The sequence below is a fragment of the Barbus barbus genome (assembly GCF_936440315.1).
Source record: "Barbus barbus genome assembly, chromosome: 47".
NCBI classification, from domain to species: Eukaryota; Metazoa; Chordata; class Actinopteri; order Cypriniformes; family Cyprinidae; genus Barbus; species Barbus barbus.
The window spans coordinates 11,729,042-11,742,522 of record NC_136725.1 but is presented as its reverse complement, the minus strand read 5'-3'; the positions used below and the strand labels follow the sequence as shown (position 1 = coordinate 11,742,522).

At 36.7% G+C, this 13,481-nt stretch overlaps 2 protein-coding genes across 2 annotated transcripts; one reads left to right on the top strand and one right to left on the bottom strand.

Annotated features, from left to right (window-relative positions):
- Positions 1-846: 846 nt before the first annotated feature.
- Positions 847-7,403, top strand: slc46a3 (solute carrier family 46 member 3). Its single transcript, XM_079410472.1, has 7 exons — positions 847-1,087; positions 1,182-1,377; positions 2,603-3,262; positions 4,651-4,897; positions 4,992-5,075; positions 5,269-5,425; positions 6,582-7,403. Exons 2-7 carry the CDS (start codon positions 1,195-1,197, stop codon positions 6,679-6,681), a joined length of 1,431 nt encoding a protein of 476 aa, XP_079266598.1. The 5' UTR covers positions 847-1,087; positions 1,182-1,194; the 3' UTR covers positions 6,682-7,403.
- Positions 7,129-13,425, bottom strand: LOC306865843 (stomatin-like; the record flags this gene model as incomplete). Its single annotated transcript, XM_079410671.1, has 7 exons — positions 7,129-7,317; positions 7,439-7,573; positions 7,685-7,888; positions 9,483-9,565; positions 11,184-11,256; positions 11,724-11,827; positions 13,371-13,425. 7 exons carry the CDS (start codon positions 13,423-13,425, stop codon positions 7,129-7,131), a joined length of 843 nt encoding a protein of 280 aa, XP_079266797.1.
- Between the last annotated feature and the right edge of the window lie 56 nt (positions 13,426-13,481).

The following is a 13,481-nucleotide window of genomic DNA, read 5'->3' as shown; positions in this document are numbered from 1 at the left end:
CATGTGCTTTTTTGCTTATTTGTTGTCATTAGCCACAAAAAATATGTTTTTAGAATGTTTTGCTAACATTCCCTTCAAGTTTTTAAAACATTATTTTTGAATGTTCTCTGAACATTTAAAACATCAAAGTTTTTTAATCGTTTAAAAACATGTTTTCATTTAATGAATGAATGTTGCTTTCAGAAATCATCTGAAAGTAGTGATGTTTAAAAAACATTCGATGAATGGTTAAACTAAAATGTTTCAGTTAATGTTCCACAAACAATGTTTAATGGATGTTTTTGTCAACGATTTGAGAATGTTATTAAAGACCTGATAACTTTGAATTAGGGCTGTCAAATTGATTAATCGCATCCAAAATAAAGGTTTGTGTTTACATATATGTATGTGTACTGTGTTTATTTATATGTATATATATATATGATTATGTAATATATATTTATATATATATACACACACACACACAAGTATATGTGTTTTTATATTTACATATAAATATACACAGTACACATATATTATGTAAACACAGACTTTTAATTTGGATACAATTATAATTTGAATGAACCTTCAATTACCATTCCTGGAGGAAAGTTTATTCACCTTGCCAGAATGTAATACAAAGTGCTGAGAATGCTCCCTGTCAAATTATACTAACAAACTTCAAAAGTAGGTGCTTTATTTATTTCAAAGAAATGCCAACTGGTTTGGTATTTTATCAGATACCATGACATTCTAACATTTTTAAATGTGACTGAAAAGTGTCCAAATGCATTTTGTACCTACTGCATTCGAGTTCTCTCCTCTTTACTAGTTTCCACTCCTTCCTTCTTTGTGCTACACAAACACACACACATACGTGTTCTGAGGGTGTGTGTTCCTTTGAGGATTTGTAGTCTTGACAAACATACGTGAGGAGTGGAAGTATCTGTCTTAAAGGCTCTAAAGACCCAAATGAATAATCAGATCGGAACACAACATGCTATTAAGTGATCTTTCTGTTCACAGTGTCCTGTGACATTTCAAGAGGATTTGAAGAAGGAATAAAATGCTTTAAATGTGGAAAGATTTCTCTCATCATAACTTGCAGGTAAGAATCACTAAATCTATCTATTTATAATTAAAAGATTATTTTGTTATTTTGTATAATTGTTTTATGTCCTCTGTATTTTTTGCCGGTGTAGAGCAGGAAGTGGGATGGGTCGTGTGCTTCTGATCGAGCCGGCGGTTGGCCTGTATGCGTTTGCCATGTTTATGATCTACCCGCTTCTGCAGCAGTATGTGTACCGTAGGCTGTGGTTTGAGCTGAGCGGCATGACCTACCCTGCTGAGAGTCTGTCTCACTGCTCAAACAACCACAGCTATGTCACCATACACCAGGTCAGAGCCTTTAGCTGCTTCAATAATGGCCACTTCTGACTTCTTAAAATCATTTTCTGTTTCAATATAAAGGCATTTATCACGTCCTGTAGATCTAATGTGAGATGGTGAGTGACAGTTAAGTAACACAACAAATTAGCTATGATTAACTTTGAATCTATAACTTTAAAATGTATAAAAAAAAGAAAAAAAAGAGGATTGTTTCTGATGAATAATAACCCATTTGGTGATGATGCCAAGCTGCTCTCAAAATAACTGTTTTCTGTTATGACAATGACAGACGGCTAGACCTATATTAGGACAGTAATTCTTTTGTTTTTTGTTTGTTTTTTTGTTTTTTTTTGGGGGGGGGGTTGTTTTGTTTTGTTTTGCAACAAAATTGATTTACTATATACCAATTGAGCTGAAATTATTAATATTATTCTTAAGTTCATAGAAAAGATACTCTAAATTAATTTTCCCTAAATTGATCATATAGGGGGAATAAAACAACTGGACACCATCTATAAAACAAACCATTAAAAACATTTTTTAAATAATATAAAGATATTAGATTTAAAAAAATCCAATTTAACAAAATGATGACATTTACTGGACTAAAACTGGAGAAAAAACATTACTCAACTAAAACTTAAATAAAAAATAAACCCAAATAGTCATATATAAAATACTAAAATTACACATTGAAATGATAATAAAAAATAAAAAGCTAATTTAAAATATTAATAAAAATTCTAACAGTATAAATATTACTAAAATAACATTTAAAAATAAATACCAGCAAATAAAATAGCGAGAAAGTTCCCAGAGAAAGTAGAAATAGCTCAGTTAAAAGTTTAAATAGAATGAGTGTGTTCAGAGACTAAACTGTTTGCTTTGTTAACTAGGTAATGTTTACATTGATGATGATGATGATGTTCATATCTCAATAAAAGAGTTCTGGAGAACCGGTTATATTTGCTGAAGTTGAGCTCGTGTTTTGTACTTGTTTCTGTTTGTAGTCATTGTGTGTGTAAGAAAATTCCTTTCCAAATAACAAGCTCTTCCTGTGGATCTGCTTGTCATTGGTTTTAATTACCAGTGTCCTATTTCACACTCACTTTCACTCCCTACATCTCTCACAGTTAACTACACTTTACAGGTATAACTAGACAGAACTCTTAAAAACACATGCACATTGTTTTATGTTCTGATCTGAAAGTAGTTTTTTTCTCTCCTCTCTCAGGCAGTGCAGAAGGAGACATCAATTTTCCTCCTCAAGAGTGAACTGTGCTTCCTCATTCCCAGTCTCATATCCGCGCTTCTCCTGGTGTCATACAGTGACCACTGCGGACGTAAAGTTGCCATCGTTCCTCCTCTGGTGGGCGACGCTCTGTTCGCACTCTGCTATGTTTTGGTCAGCAGATTCTCCTTCAGCCTCAGTTACCTGTTAGCTGCCTCCTTCCTGTCAGGCCTGATGGGCGGCCCCACCACTCTGATCGGAGGATGCTTCGCTTATGTGGCCGACCTCTGCGGAGAAGATCCGGAAGGACAGAAGACTGTCCGAATGGCTCGGCTGGACATGATTTTAGGGGTTTTGACTGGCTTAGCTTCCCTGTGCACTGGATTCTACATCCAAGCGGCTGGCTTCACCTGGCCCTTCCTCACTGCGGTCTTTCTGCATCTGATAAACCTCTTCTATGTGCTGGTGATCTTGAAGGAGTCCCTGGTTCTTCCAAACCCCAGTCCGTCTTCGTCCGACCCCTCAGCTGTCGAAGCCCCTCGACTGCGCCAGTCTCAAACTCTTACCGCCCGTCTGCAGGGCGTCTACCTGCTCTTTGCGACCTCTAAACGGAGAAGGAATGTAGTGCTGTTGCTTATGCTGGCTGCTTTTGCCTTTTTCAGGGTGATTATGATAATTCTCCATCAACAGTGAAGTATAATGTGTTGTGCCTCTAGTGGCACAAAACGGAATTGCAAATACTAAGAAATAATGGATGCTTCCAAACAAGTTACATTGACAGGTTATATTATACTAGCCTTCTTAAGTTGATTCAGCAGAATTCACTTACAAATATGAATGGAAATTACACATAACTCACAGTGTGGTTGTAATTCTGCCTGTTTCTCATGATTGCATCTTTATATTTCATATTTGGGGAAGTCGTGGCCTAATGGTTAGAGAGTCGGACTCGTAATCGAAAGGTTGCGGGTTCGAGTCTCCGGCCGGCAGGGATTGTAGGTGGGGGGAGGGAATGTCCAGCGCTCTCTCCACCCTCAATACCACGACTGAGGTGCCCTTGAGCAAGGCACCGAACCCAACTGCTCCCCGGGCGCTGCAGCATGGCTGCCCACTGCTCCGGGTGTGTGTTCACGGTGTGTGTGTGTGTGTGTGTGCATTTGTTCACTACTCACTGCTGTGTGTGTGCACTTGGATGGGTTAAACGCAGAGCACCAATTTCGAGTATGGGTCACCATACTTGACAATACGTCACGACTTTTTTTTTTTATATAATGTACATTTATAGTTTAAAAAATATTTAAATAAAGATGAACAGTGAAAAATATGTCAAATTAAAAATAAATAAGAATAACTATATAAGGCTTAAAATAGGCCTGTATGCACTACCATTAAAAAGTTTAGGGTCAGGAATCTTTTTTTCTATTTTTATTTATTTTGATAGAGAGAGCTTTTATTCAGCAAAAATCAATTAAACAGATTTTTTTAATTGACAGTAAAGACATTTATAACTTGTCAAAATATTTATATTTCAAGTGAATGCCACTCTTTTAAACTTTCTATTATTCAAAGAATCCTGAAAAATGTATCATTATTAACAGAACAACAAAAATTACTAACTAGCATATTAAAATGATTCCTGAATGATCACGATCATGTGACTCTGAAAACTGGAGTAATGATGCTGAAAATTCAGCTTTGACAACACAAGAATAGATATTAAAATATTATATAAAACTTACCGATCCCAGACTTTTGAATAGTGGTGTATATAAAAGTAAAAGTAGTATATCTTTGTACTATACTGGCTTCAATCCCTCTTTTTTTATTATTAAAATATGTTATTTTTATTATGAATAATATATATAATTATTATTTATATTTATTGTAAAATATTTTATACATTTAATAATACTATTTTTATTTCTAATAAAATACAAATATTTTAATAATTAAAATTAGGCAGGAATTAGGAGGAATTAGCCCCAGTATAAGAACTATGATTATTATTGTTTCATTTATTATCATTGTTATTATTCTTGTGTCCTTCACAGGTAGCCCTGCAGGGTGGCATGTCCATCTTTATCTTGTATGAGCTGAACACTCCTCTGTGTTGGAGTGAGGTGTTGGTGGGTTATGGTTCAGCTCTCTCCTCTGCCATCTATCTGGTGAGTTTTGCCGGTGTGGCGCTGCTGTCCCGCTGTCTGCCTGACGCCTACATCATCCTGCTGGGGCTGACGTCTGTGGCAGCCGGCCTCATCATGGCAGCGTTTGCAAAGTCTACCCTGCTTATGTTCCTGGGCAAGACTGAGTTTGGGCATTTATGGAGTTTCTAATGGGTGGCTGGATGGTCTATTTTCAGGTGGAACAATGGTTTATGTTTTATTCATTGCAGTGAGGATGCCTTTGCTGCTGTCCATCATGCCAACTCCTGTCCTACGATCCATGATGTCCAAAATAGTGTCTGGATCTGAGCAAGGTATCTCAACAGAATAGAATGTAATAGAATAGAATATAATTATTTTTCATTTCATTTGTTCGTTTTTTGTTCATTCCAAGCAAAAAAAATTCAAGTGCTCCCCAAAAAAAATAGAACATTCCCAATTCACGTGAACTCTGAATTGTTGATGGCTGTGTAAGGTTGTTCCTTGTGGCTGTGTGTTTGTGTACAGGTGCCTTGTTTGCGTGTGTAGCCTTTGTGGAGATGTTGAGTGTTGGTGTTTCATTTACAATGTTCAGCAGCATCTATGCAGCTACTCTCTCCTGGTTCTCCGGGTTTAGTTTCCTGCTGGCTGCAGGCCTAACTCTCATACCAGTCATCCTGATCTGGTGAGTAGCCCACCTCACCTCTATAGACTTCCTAAACTTGTGAAAGCATCTGTTTTTATTAAAGAAATAGTTTAGGCATAATCATCAATTCTATAATTTATGTCAACCCAAATCTGTATGCTGTTGTTTTTGTCTATAGAACATAAATTTAGAAATCTGAAGAATTATTACAGAGCTCCTATATATATGGAGTTCATATAAAATGTACAAAAAGAATCAGCGTCCTTTACCGCCACACCATTTTTCATTTAAGTCGCACCCTTTTGAAAAGCGACTGATTCATTCAAAGACTGACAAGCCAATAGCATTGGAGTAAGGACTGTGAAGGAGCATATCTTTGGTTGAAAGAGACATACCATGGTTTGTCACAGAATGTGTAATACAGTATGTTAATAACACACAAAATGCCATCTACTGGAGTAACGATGTACAGTAACCTGACAAGATTGATTACTATAATTTAATTACTTTTCCCTTTAAAAGTAAATTAAGGGATTAATCTTAATTTTTCTGTAATTTTATTTACTTCTCATGTACTTGCATTAAATGCTAGTCTATAGAACTCAATATAATTCAATACTGGATTTAACACCAAAATTTAACATCTAAGGTTATAATGTAATTTTTTAATGTTGCCTTCTTAAAATACTTAAATCAGTTAAAGAATAATGTATTTAATTTTATATTATTTATTTAAACGAATTAAAGGATCTCTGTATTGTTCAGCTGGTCAAGGTTAAGAAAGTATTTAGTATTAATAAGTAATGCAATGCATTTTTAGAGAGATTAAGACAGTATTCAAATACACTTTTGAGGATTAGTTATTCATTTTTTTAGAGTAATTTAACCAACACTACTCACCGAACTAAGTGAATACTTCTGAATCCTTTTGGTAATTGGGTTCAAAACATTCTAGTCATTGGGATGAATCTATTTGAGCTAACTTGCCACTAAAAAAGTAGTCCATGTGACCTGTGCACTATATATCATACTTTCTGAAGCCACAGTACTAACTGAATCTAATGCAAATCTAATGATCATTTTTAAGTGCAGTAAGTGCTAATAATTTCCAATGTTGCTATTATGTTTCATTATATGTAAAGTTTTATCACAGATGAAATTTTAAATGTAACACATTTACCCATTTTTCCTTTAGTGTTATTCTTTGTCTCGGTCTGGATGTGTATGAGGAATCCATCATACTGACAGAGGAGATGATGGAAAACCACACAGAAATCTTTGAACTACCACCATAACATGGGCGCTGGGAGCTCATTTCCTCTAACTCTTTGGCACAATAGTGTCCTCCAGTTGAAAGTTAGAAAATACTTATGTGAACAGAGGTTAAAAATCTTTTTGGGCTCTAAATGAATGGTTGGGTTGTTTATGGTTAGATGAAGAACAGCTGAAAGACACTGTCATTCACATCGGTGAAAATGACTATAAATGTTTTAAAAATGTAAAATCTACTTTTTCTTAGTTTATTTAATTTCATGCATACTCATTGTATATAAGAATGTAAAATTGCCATTTGAAAGTTGTTACACTATGTTCTAAAATATGATATAGATATTGTATTTTTTGTACTCTTTCTCGTAAAAGATAAATGACAAGAAAAACATGACACATAAGAAAAAAATCATGCAAAAATTTCGAAATAAATGGCTTGCGAGCATCTGTACACTTTTGTGAATATTCAGCGATCATTTCTTCATGAAGTGGCTTATGATGTCCATGGGCAGAGGGAAGATGATGGTGGAGTTCTTCTCGGCTGCAATGGTGCTGAGAGTTTGGAGGTATCTGAGCTGAAGGGCGGATGGAGACTCTGAGATCACCAGAGATGCCTCTTTCAGAGCCCTGGATGCATTCATCTCACCCTCCGCTGCAATAACCTATTAGGGTGTGACATCACAAATTGTACATTAAATGTGCTGTTTATTTATTAAATTTTTTTTTGACCATTAAAATACATTTAGACATACATTAGTAATGTGTGGTGGCAGTAATACTCACCTTCGCTCTGGCCTCACGGGCTGCCTCCGCCTCGGCCGCCATTGCTCTCTGCAGCTGCTTTGGCAGTTTAACATCTTTAATCTCCACCCGCTCCACCTTGATTCCCCATGAATCTGTGGCCTCATCTAGAGTCATCTGCAGCAGGGAGGAGAATTGCGGAGCTAGTATCTGACCTGCAAATATATCCTTGATGCACAAGCAGGAATGCCAAATTTACCTGTCTTTTTCACTTCATCACACACGCACCTGCATGCTTTGGGAGATGCCTTCTCGGTCAGAAAGGACCTCAGACAGGTTCTTGGTGCCTAGGACGTTCCTCAAGGTGGTCTGGGCCAGTAAGCGAGTGGAGTAATCTGCACTGGACACATTTGCCACTGAGGCAACAGGGTCATTTACACGGAAGTACACAACACCATCCACAGAAACGGTCACTGAGTCTTTGGTCAAGATCTGAATGCAAACAAAAACTAAATCAATATTTCAGAAACAAAACAAGTGACTGTCTTGATGAGTAGAGTAAATCAGTCCTTTCTGCTATTTGTTCAAAAACATTGACTCATTCACAAACTACCAAATTCACCAAACCGATTAGCTTATAAACATCAGTAAGGAGACTAGGCCCTTTCAATACGGACCCAGACACGACGCAAGTGTTTTTTGCTAGTTTCAGCCTGACGCAGTTATCATTTTCACGTCCTGCGCCACGTTGTTTAAATAGCAAATGCATTTGCGTTAATTTATTTATTTTTTTTTACAGTCATTGGGTGCTTCTCAAACGGAAGGCTGCATCCTACCGAGGCTGCGTCCTTCCTAGTTCAGTCCTTCAGAGTCTTATATAGTGTCCTCCTCAGCATATAAATGCTAGAATAAGACAGTCTAGTAAGTGCGCGTGGCTACATCACATATGTTCCCGCCCTCACCGTCACGACACAAAAATACTAATAAAAAAATACTTTGCGTTACAAATCTTTATATTATTTGGCTTTCTATTAATGTAATACAGTGAATCAAAGCTGTCTACAGTCTCCCCGTGGCTTAAGTTATTGGCAGTTATAGCGTTTATTGAGTAATTTACACCAAAATAACATCTATGCTTTCATGTCCGAAAACATTATTTGGGTTAACATTTCAAAATAAATGTATTTTCATGAAATGGAATGGGTACAAAAGATTGTGGGTGATTGAAGGTCGCAAAGGATACATTCCCATGCATCCTTCAAATTCAGCTGAATGAAGGACGCGAAACGAAGGCTGCCTTCCAAGGATCCTTCCGATTGAGATGGCCTTCAGCGACGTTTGATGACGTGGCAGCCGAGAAATGTAGCCTTCGTAGGATGCAGCCTTCCGTTCAGTAGCCCCTCACTGCAGAACAAAGATCCAGGGGGCTGGGTTGGATCTACATCTAGGGGGTGGAGATGGGTAGGTTTAGGGGTGGGGATGGGTGGGTTTAGGGATCAGGGGGTGGAGACGGGTAGGTTTAGGTAAATGTAAGGTGGGAGGAGTTGGATCTAGATCCAACCACACCCCCTGGATCTTGTGTTCTGCAGTGAGGACCATCTCCTTCCGTTTGAGAAACACCCTATGATTCGGACACGCCCTAAAAGTGTACCTGCGCCGTGCGCTTTAGACTCATTTACTGAAGCGATTCGTTCAAAACACTGATTCAGGAACGAAAAAGGTACTCAGGTACATTTAGTCACTCAGGCTGACTTCAAAATAGAATATTAGCATTCTAGCATTACTATTTCTCCCATATATTTATTTGGCACAAATAGTAGTACTTTCAATATGTTATTCCGAATTCAGCCTCAAATTTTTCATTCAAAAACACTGACTCATTCAAGAAGGAAACGACTGTCTTCATGATCGAGTCACTGAATCATTCACGGAAATGATTCGTTCGAAAACACAGGAACGAAAGGCTAATTGCTTGGAGAGCAGAAGTTGATTCAGCTTTGACTTCGCTTGCTGGAACTATTCAGGTGTTGAATGTAAGTTCTTAGATATTAACTTCTGGTTTATTGCGTGTTTATTTTTAGTTTACCTCCTGGGGAGGGATGTCAAATGAGATGGTTCGAAGATCCACTTTAACAAACGAGTCCGTGCAGGGGATGATGAAGAAGATTCCTATAGACACAAGTAACATTTTTTAATTATAATAAATTATAATATGATCTCTGTAAAACATTATTGATTCGTTATTTGAACTAAACTGACTCCATTTATTTTTTTAAGAACAAGTTCTGTGAATGTCCTCAGCTGTCCTGTGCATTAGATGAACGTCTACGACAGGGGTCGGCAAGTAAGTTTGGCATCGGGCCAAAAAACTATTTTTCCACTAGATGGCGGGCCAGAACATAGTCAAAGGATAATTTAAGAAATTAATTGATCAAAATGCAACTAGAATTGCTTGTGACATACTGTTACAGTGTCTTTTGTTACTGTGAGCTGTTAAAGGTGAGGTGTTAAATCCTGTGGTAGGACAGTCATTAACAAAATGCCACATTTGTGTGGCGGTAGGCTGTGAGCGGAGTGGAGCGTCAACAATCTCCCCTCCGCGCTCCGGGCATTTAATAACTCCGCTCCGCGCTCACTGAGATCAGAAACACCGCTCTGCCTTCGCTCCGCGGCTGAAGTATTTATCACAGTTCTGTTCATAGGCCAATATTAAAAAATAAAATAAATGGCTTATTGGAACACTAGTGTGCAGACTTTTTTTCCTACCACATGACAAGCTAATTACATAGTTGTCAGCATTAAAAGGCATAGCCTAATTGCTGCTTTTTGCAGTGCAATTATTTACTTATTTTTTATTTGTGTGTGTGTGTGTGTGTGTGTGTGATGAAAATATCAGTACGTTTTCGTCAGTTATTTTACCTATGGATCGATGCATTTCTTACAGATTTCTGTTAAATCGAAATCGGATACAGATGAAAAATTCGCCTACATTTGTTTGAATGCATTATTGAGAGAGCGATTGCATGTGAATAAGTGTTGTAGTAGTTGTTTAAATCATGCTTTCAGCTCAAAATAGTCAGTATCTAGAAGGAACAAACTAATTCCTTGAGAACTAGGCTATTATCCCTGCTGAAGAAAACAATAGAGCCCTGCCCAAAACACAATAGGAAATGTAATGGATTTAATGGTTATTATGGGAATTGTATTGGTTTTAATGGAAATTATAATGGTGTCTACTGGTATGTGATGGATTTTATTGGTGGGATGTTAAATCCTAGTGGAAAAATGCCCAAAACACACTACAAAAAGGAATTTTGTAATGGTTTTACTGGAAAAAGCTAATAGTTTATAATGGTATTTTAATGGAACCCATTGGAATTTCTGTGATGGTTTCTATTGGGCTTCTATTGTATTTTTTTTTAGCAGGGATAACTTCCTGCTCATGTCCATTGCCTTCATTCACATTCTTTCTGATTTGAGTGATCCTTCTCTATCAAGCTAGCTAAATATTTATAAAATAACTTGTGAATTCTTGCTAAATATGCTGTTATATTACGGACGGGTCGTTGGCATGAATTGTTGCCTACTGGTGATGGAGCGAGTGAAAACCACGCCACTCCGACTTTTAAAAAATCCGCTCCTCGCTCCGTTCAAAATCACACCGCTCCGGCGGGCCGCCTGTTGCCGACAACTGGTCTACAGCAAATATTGATTTGCCTTTGACAAAAGATGGTGTTACCTACTGTAAGTATTTGTTTAGCTTTAACCTTCTGAATCGAAGTATTACCTGGTCCTTTGGCTTTTCGGGCTGTTATCCGCCCCAGTCTAAATATGACAGCACGCTCATACTCTTTCACAATCTATAAAACAGTTATCAAACATATTAAGCGGATTATAAAACATTTGAACAACAACTGCAGGTGTAAAACAGTCAGGCATTGATGTAATTTCCTGTTAAAATGCTTAGTATTTAGTTATATTGTTTTGTTTTCAAATTAATTATTATAATTATAGTCAAATTAATAAATGGCCATATTCAAATAATGATTTGTGTTCAAATTTTAATCAGTTTATTTTATTAGCCTATATGGAGGCCTATTTATTTTTTTTAAAGAAAGGCAGCTGTGTGATATGAGAGTCAGGTAAGAAACAGTTGTCTGTATGACAACTATGATAAACTTTAAAATATAAATGGAAATGAAAAATATAAAAATAAAATGAATTTAAAATAGTAATGAAAACTACTAAAATAACACCGGTCCTTGAGAGCCTCATAATTGATATTTTTCAGGATTATTTGTTTTGTTTGTCCTATTGTAGTTCATACCTTAATGCTTATGAAAATGCTGATAGGAAATATCAAGATGGAGAAAAATGCAGAGATAATCACAATGATCCACCCACAGCAGCCCAGACCCCCGTTATTTTCACCTGCAACCACAGAAAATGGTGTCGTTCACAAAAAGAGCACTTGACTAAAAGTTATAGGACTGACCATGCTGTTTCCAGATTCTTTCCACATCCTAGTTTCACTTCATTTTAGGATGACCAATAAAAAAATGTCATAGTGTAACAATTGACTACTAAACTTAAAATTATTATTAAATTCATTTAGAATTTGGTTTGCTAAGAAACTAAATTCTCTTTCTAAATAGCAACTTATCAATAAGACTCATCTTAACCCTTACTAACAATCAAACTGTAAACCACATCTTAACCCTGAATAGAAACACGTAACACCAAAAAAAATCAATATCGGCCCCTCACTCAACAGTATCTCAGATAAACATGTCACCAGGGAGACCCTCTTCATCATAAATCAGCTTTGGGTGGTCATTTATGAGTGAGTGGGTGGGTGGTGAACATTGTCCCACAACCCCTAAGTGTGATGGATAAGGCTACGCAAATTTTTCCACACACACCCAACAATTTCAAACCAAGGCCATATTTTATTCTCATGACCTGTCTATTATGCTCTTCTAACAGAAAGATTACCATGCTTATATGTATTCACATGTGGTGTTTTACTGTACTGGTTATTGTATAATACAGTAAAAAGTCCTAAACTATTGTGTTGTACAGAGCAATCTATTAACCTAAGAGAGGAAATCAAGAAACTATAATAAACTCTTCAGGTTATTTATAATCTGATGTGATTACTCAAATCAGGATAATGCACCAACTCTAAAACCACAAAATGCTGAAGGTTAAAATGAGTAGTTGACGAATACAGAATTTTCAGTTAAAATAAAATACATTTAAAATACATTAAGGCCTGGTTTCACAGACAGGGCTTAGACTAAGCCAGGATTAGGCCATTGTTCAATTAGGAAATTTAAGTAACAATTACAAACATTACTGGTGTGCATCTCGAGACAAAACAAAGACACTGATATTTTTAAGATCAAGTTTATTTCAGTTAAAACAGCTCAGGCTTACACTTTAGTCTGGGAGCCTTGTCTGTGAAACCGGGGGTAAAAATAGTTTATAGTTTAGGTTCTGGCTGTCACTTTCTTTTTCACCATTTTAGCCTTTTTGAGGTTCCTTTAGTCTTGCAGTTACTATCCTGTAAGATATCGCGACACACGTAACACCATTAACTTCAAGCTTAGTTGACCTTTCCTGTCTGTTCAGCTTATAGGCTATCTGAACAATTTCTCACTAGGAATATTAAAAATAACACAAACAGCTATTGGATTTCATACATGTACTGTAAATTTATGTCTTCCTCTTTCCTCATGCAGGTACAATTGTGAACTGGTATGGAAAATTGACTGCTTTGCAAACCAAACACTAATGCAAATGACAAATCTAACTGATCATAGTTGAACAATACAAACTCAATCGACCTCGACACACAAGTCCTGTTGTAGTTGTAGTTAAGACAATTACTATTATACTCTCAGCAAATTACATGTTAAAGTCCAATGTTTAGAGACAAAAGGGTTAGAGTAAAAAAGTGAGATCATCTTACTGATTAGATTCTGCTTGCTCTGGGGTCCTCGCTCTATCTCAGACTCCATTTCCATGTGGGTTTGTTGCTACACGAGATTTAGAAGACAGCACTGGCTTTGTGGGTAACTGA

Coding starts and splice junctions, on each gene's coding strand:
- slc46a3 (XM_079410472.1), top strand. CDS start 1,195: ATGGGTCGTGTGCTTCTGATCGAGCCGGCGGTTGGCCTGTATGCGTTT. Junction 1,378..2,602: donor GCTATGTCACCATACACCAG/GTCAGAGCCTTT, acceptor CTCCTCTCTCAG/GCAGTGCAGAAGGAGACATC. Junction 4,898..4,991: donor TACCCTGCTTATGTTCCTGG/GCAAGACTGAGT, acceptor TATTCATTGCAG/TGAGGATGCCTTTGCTGCTG.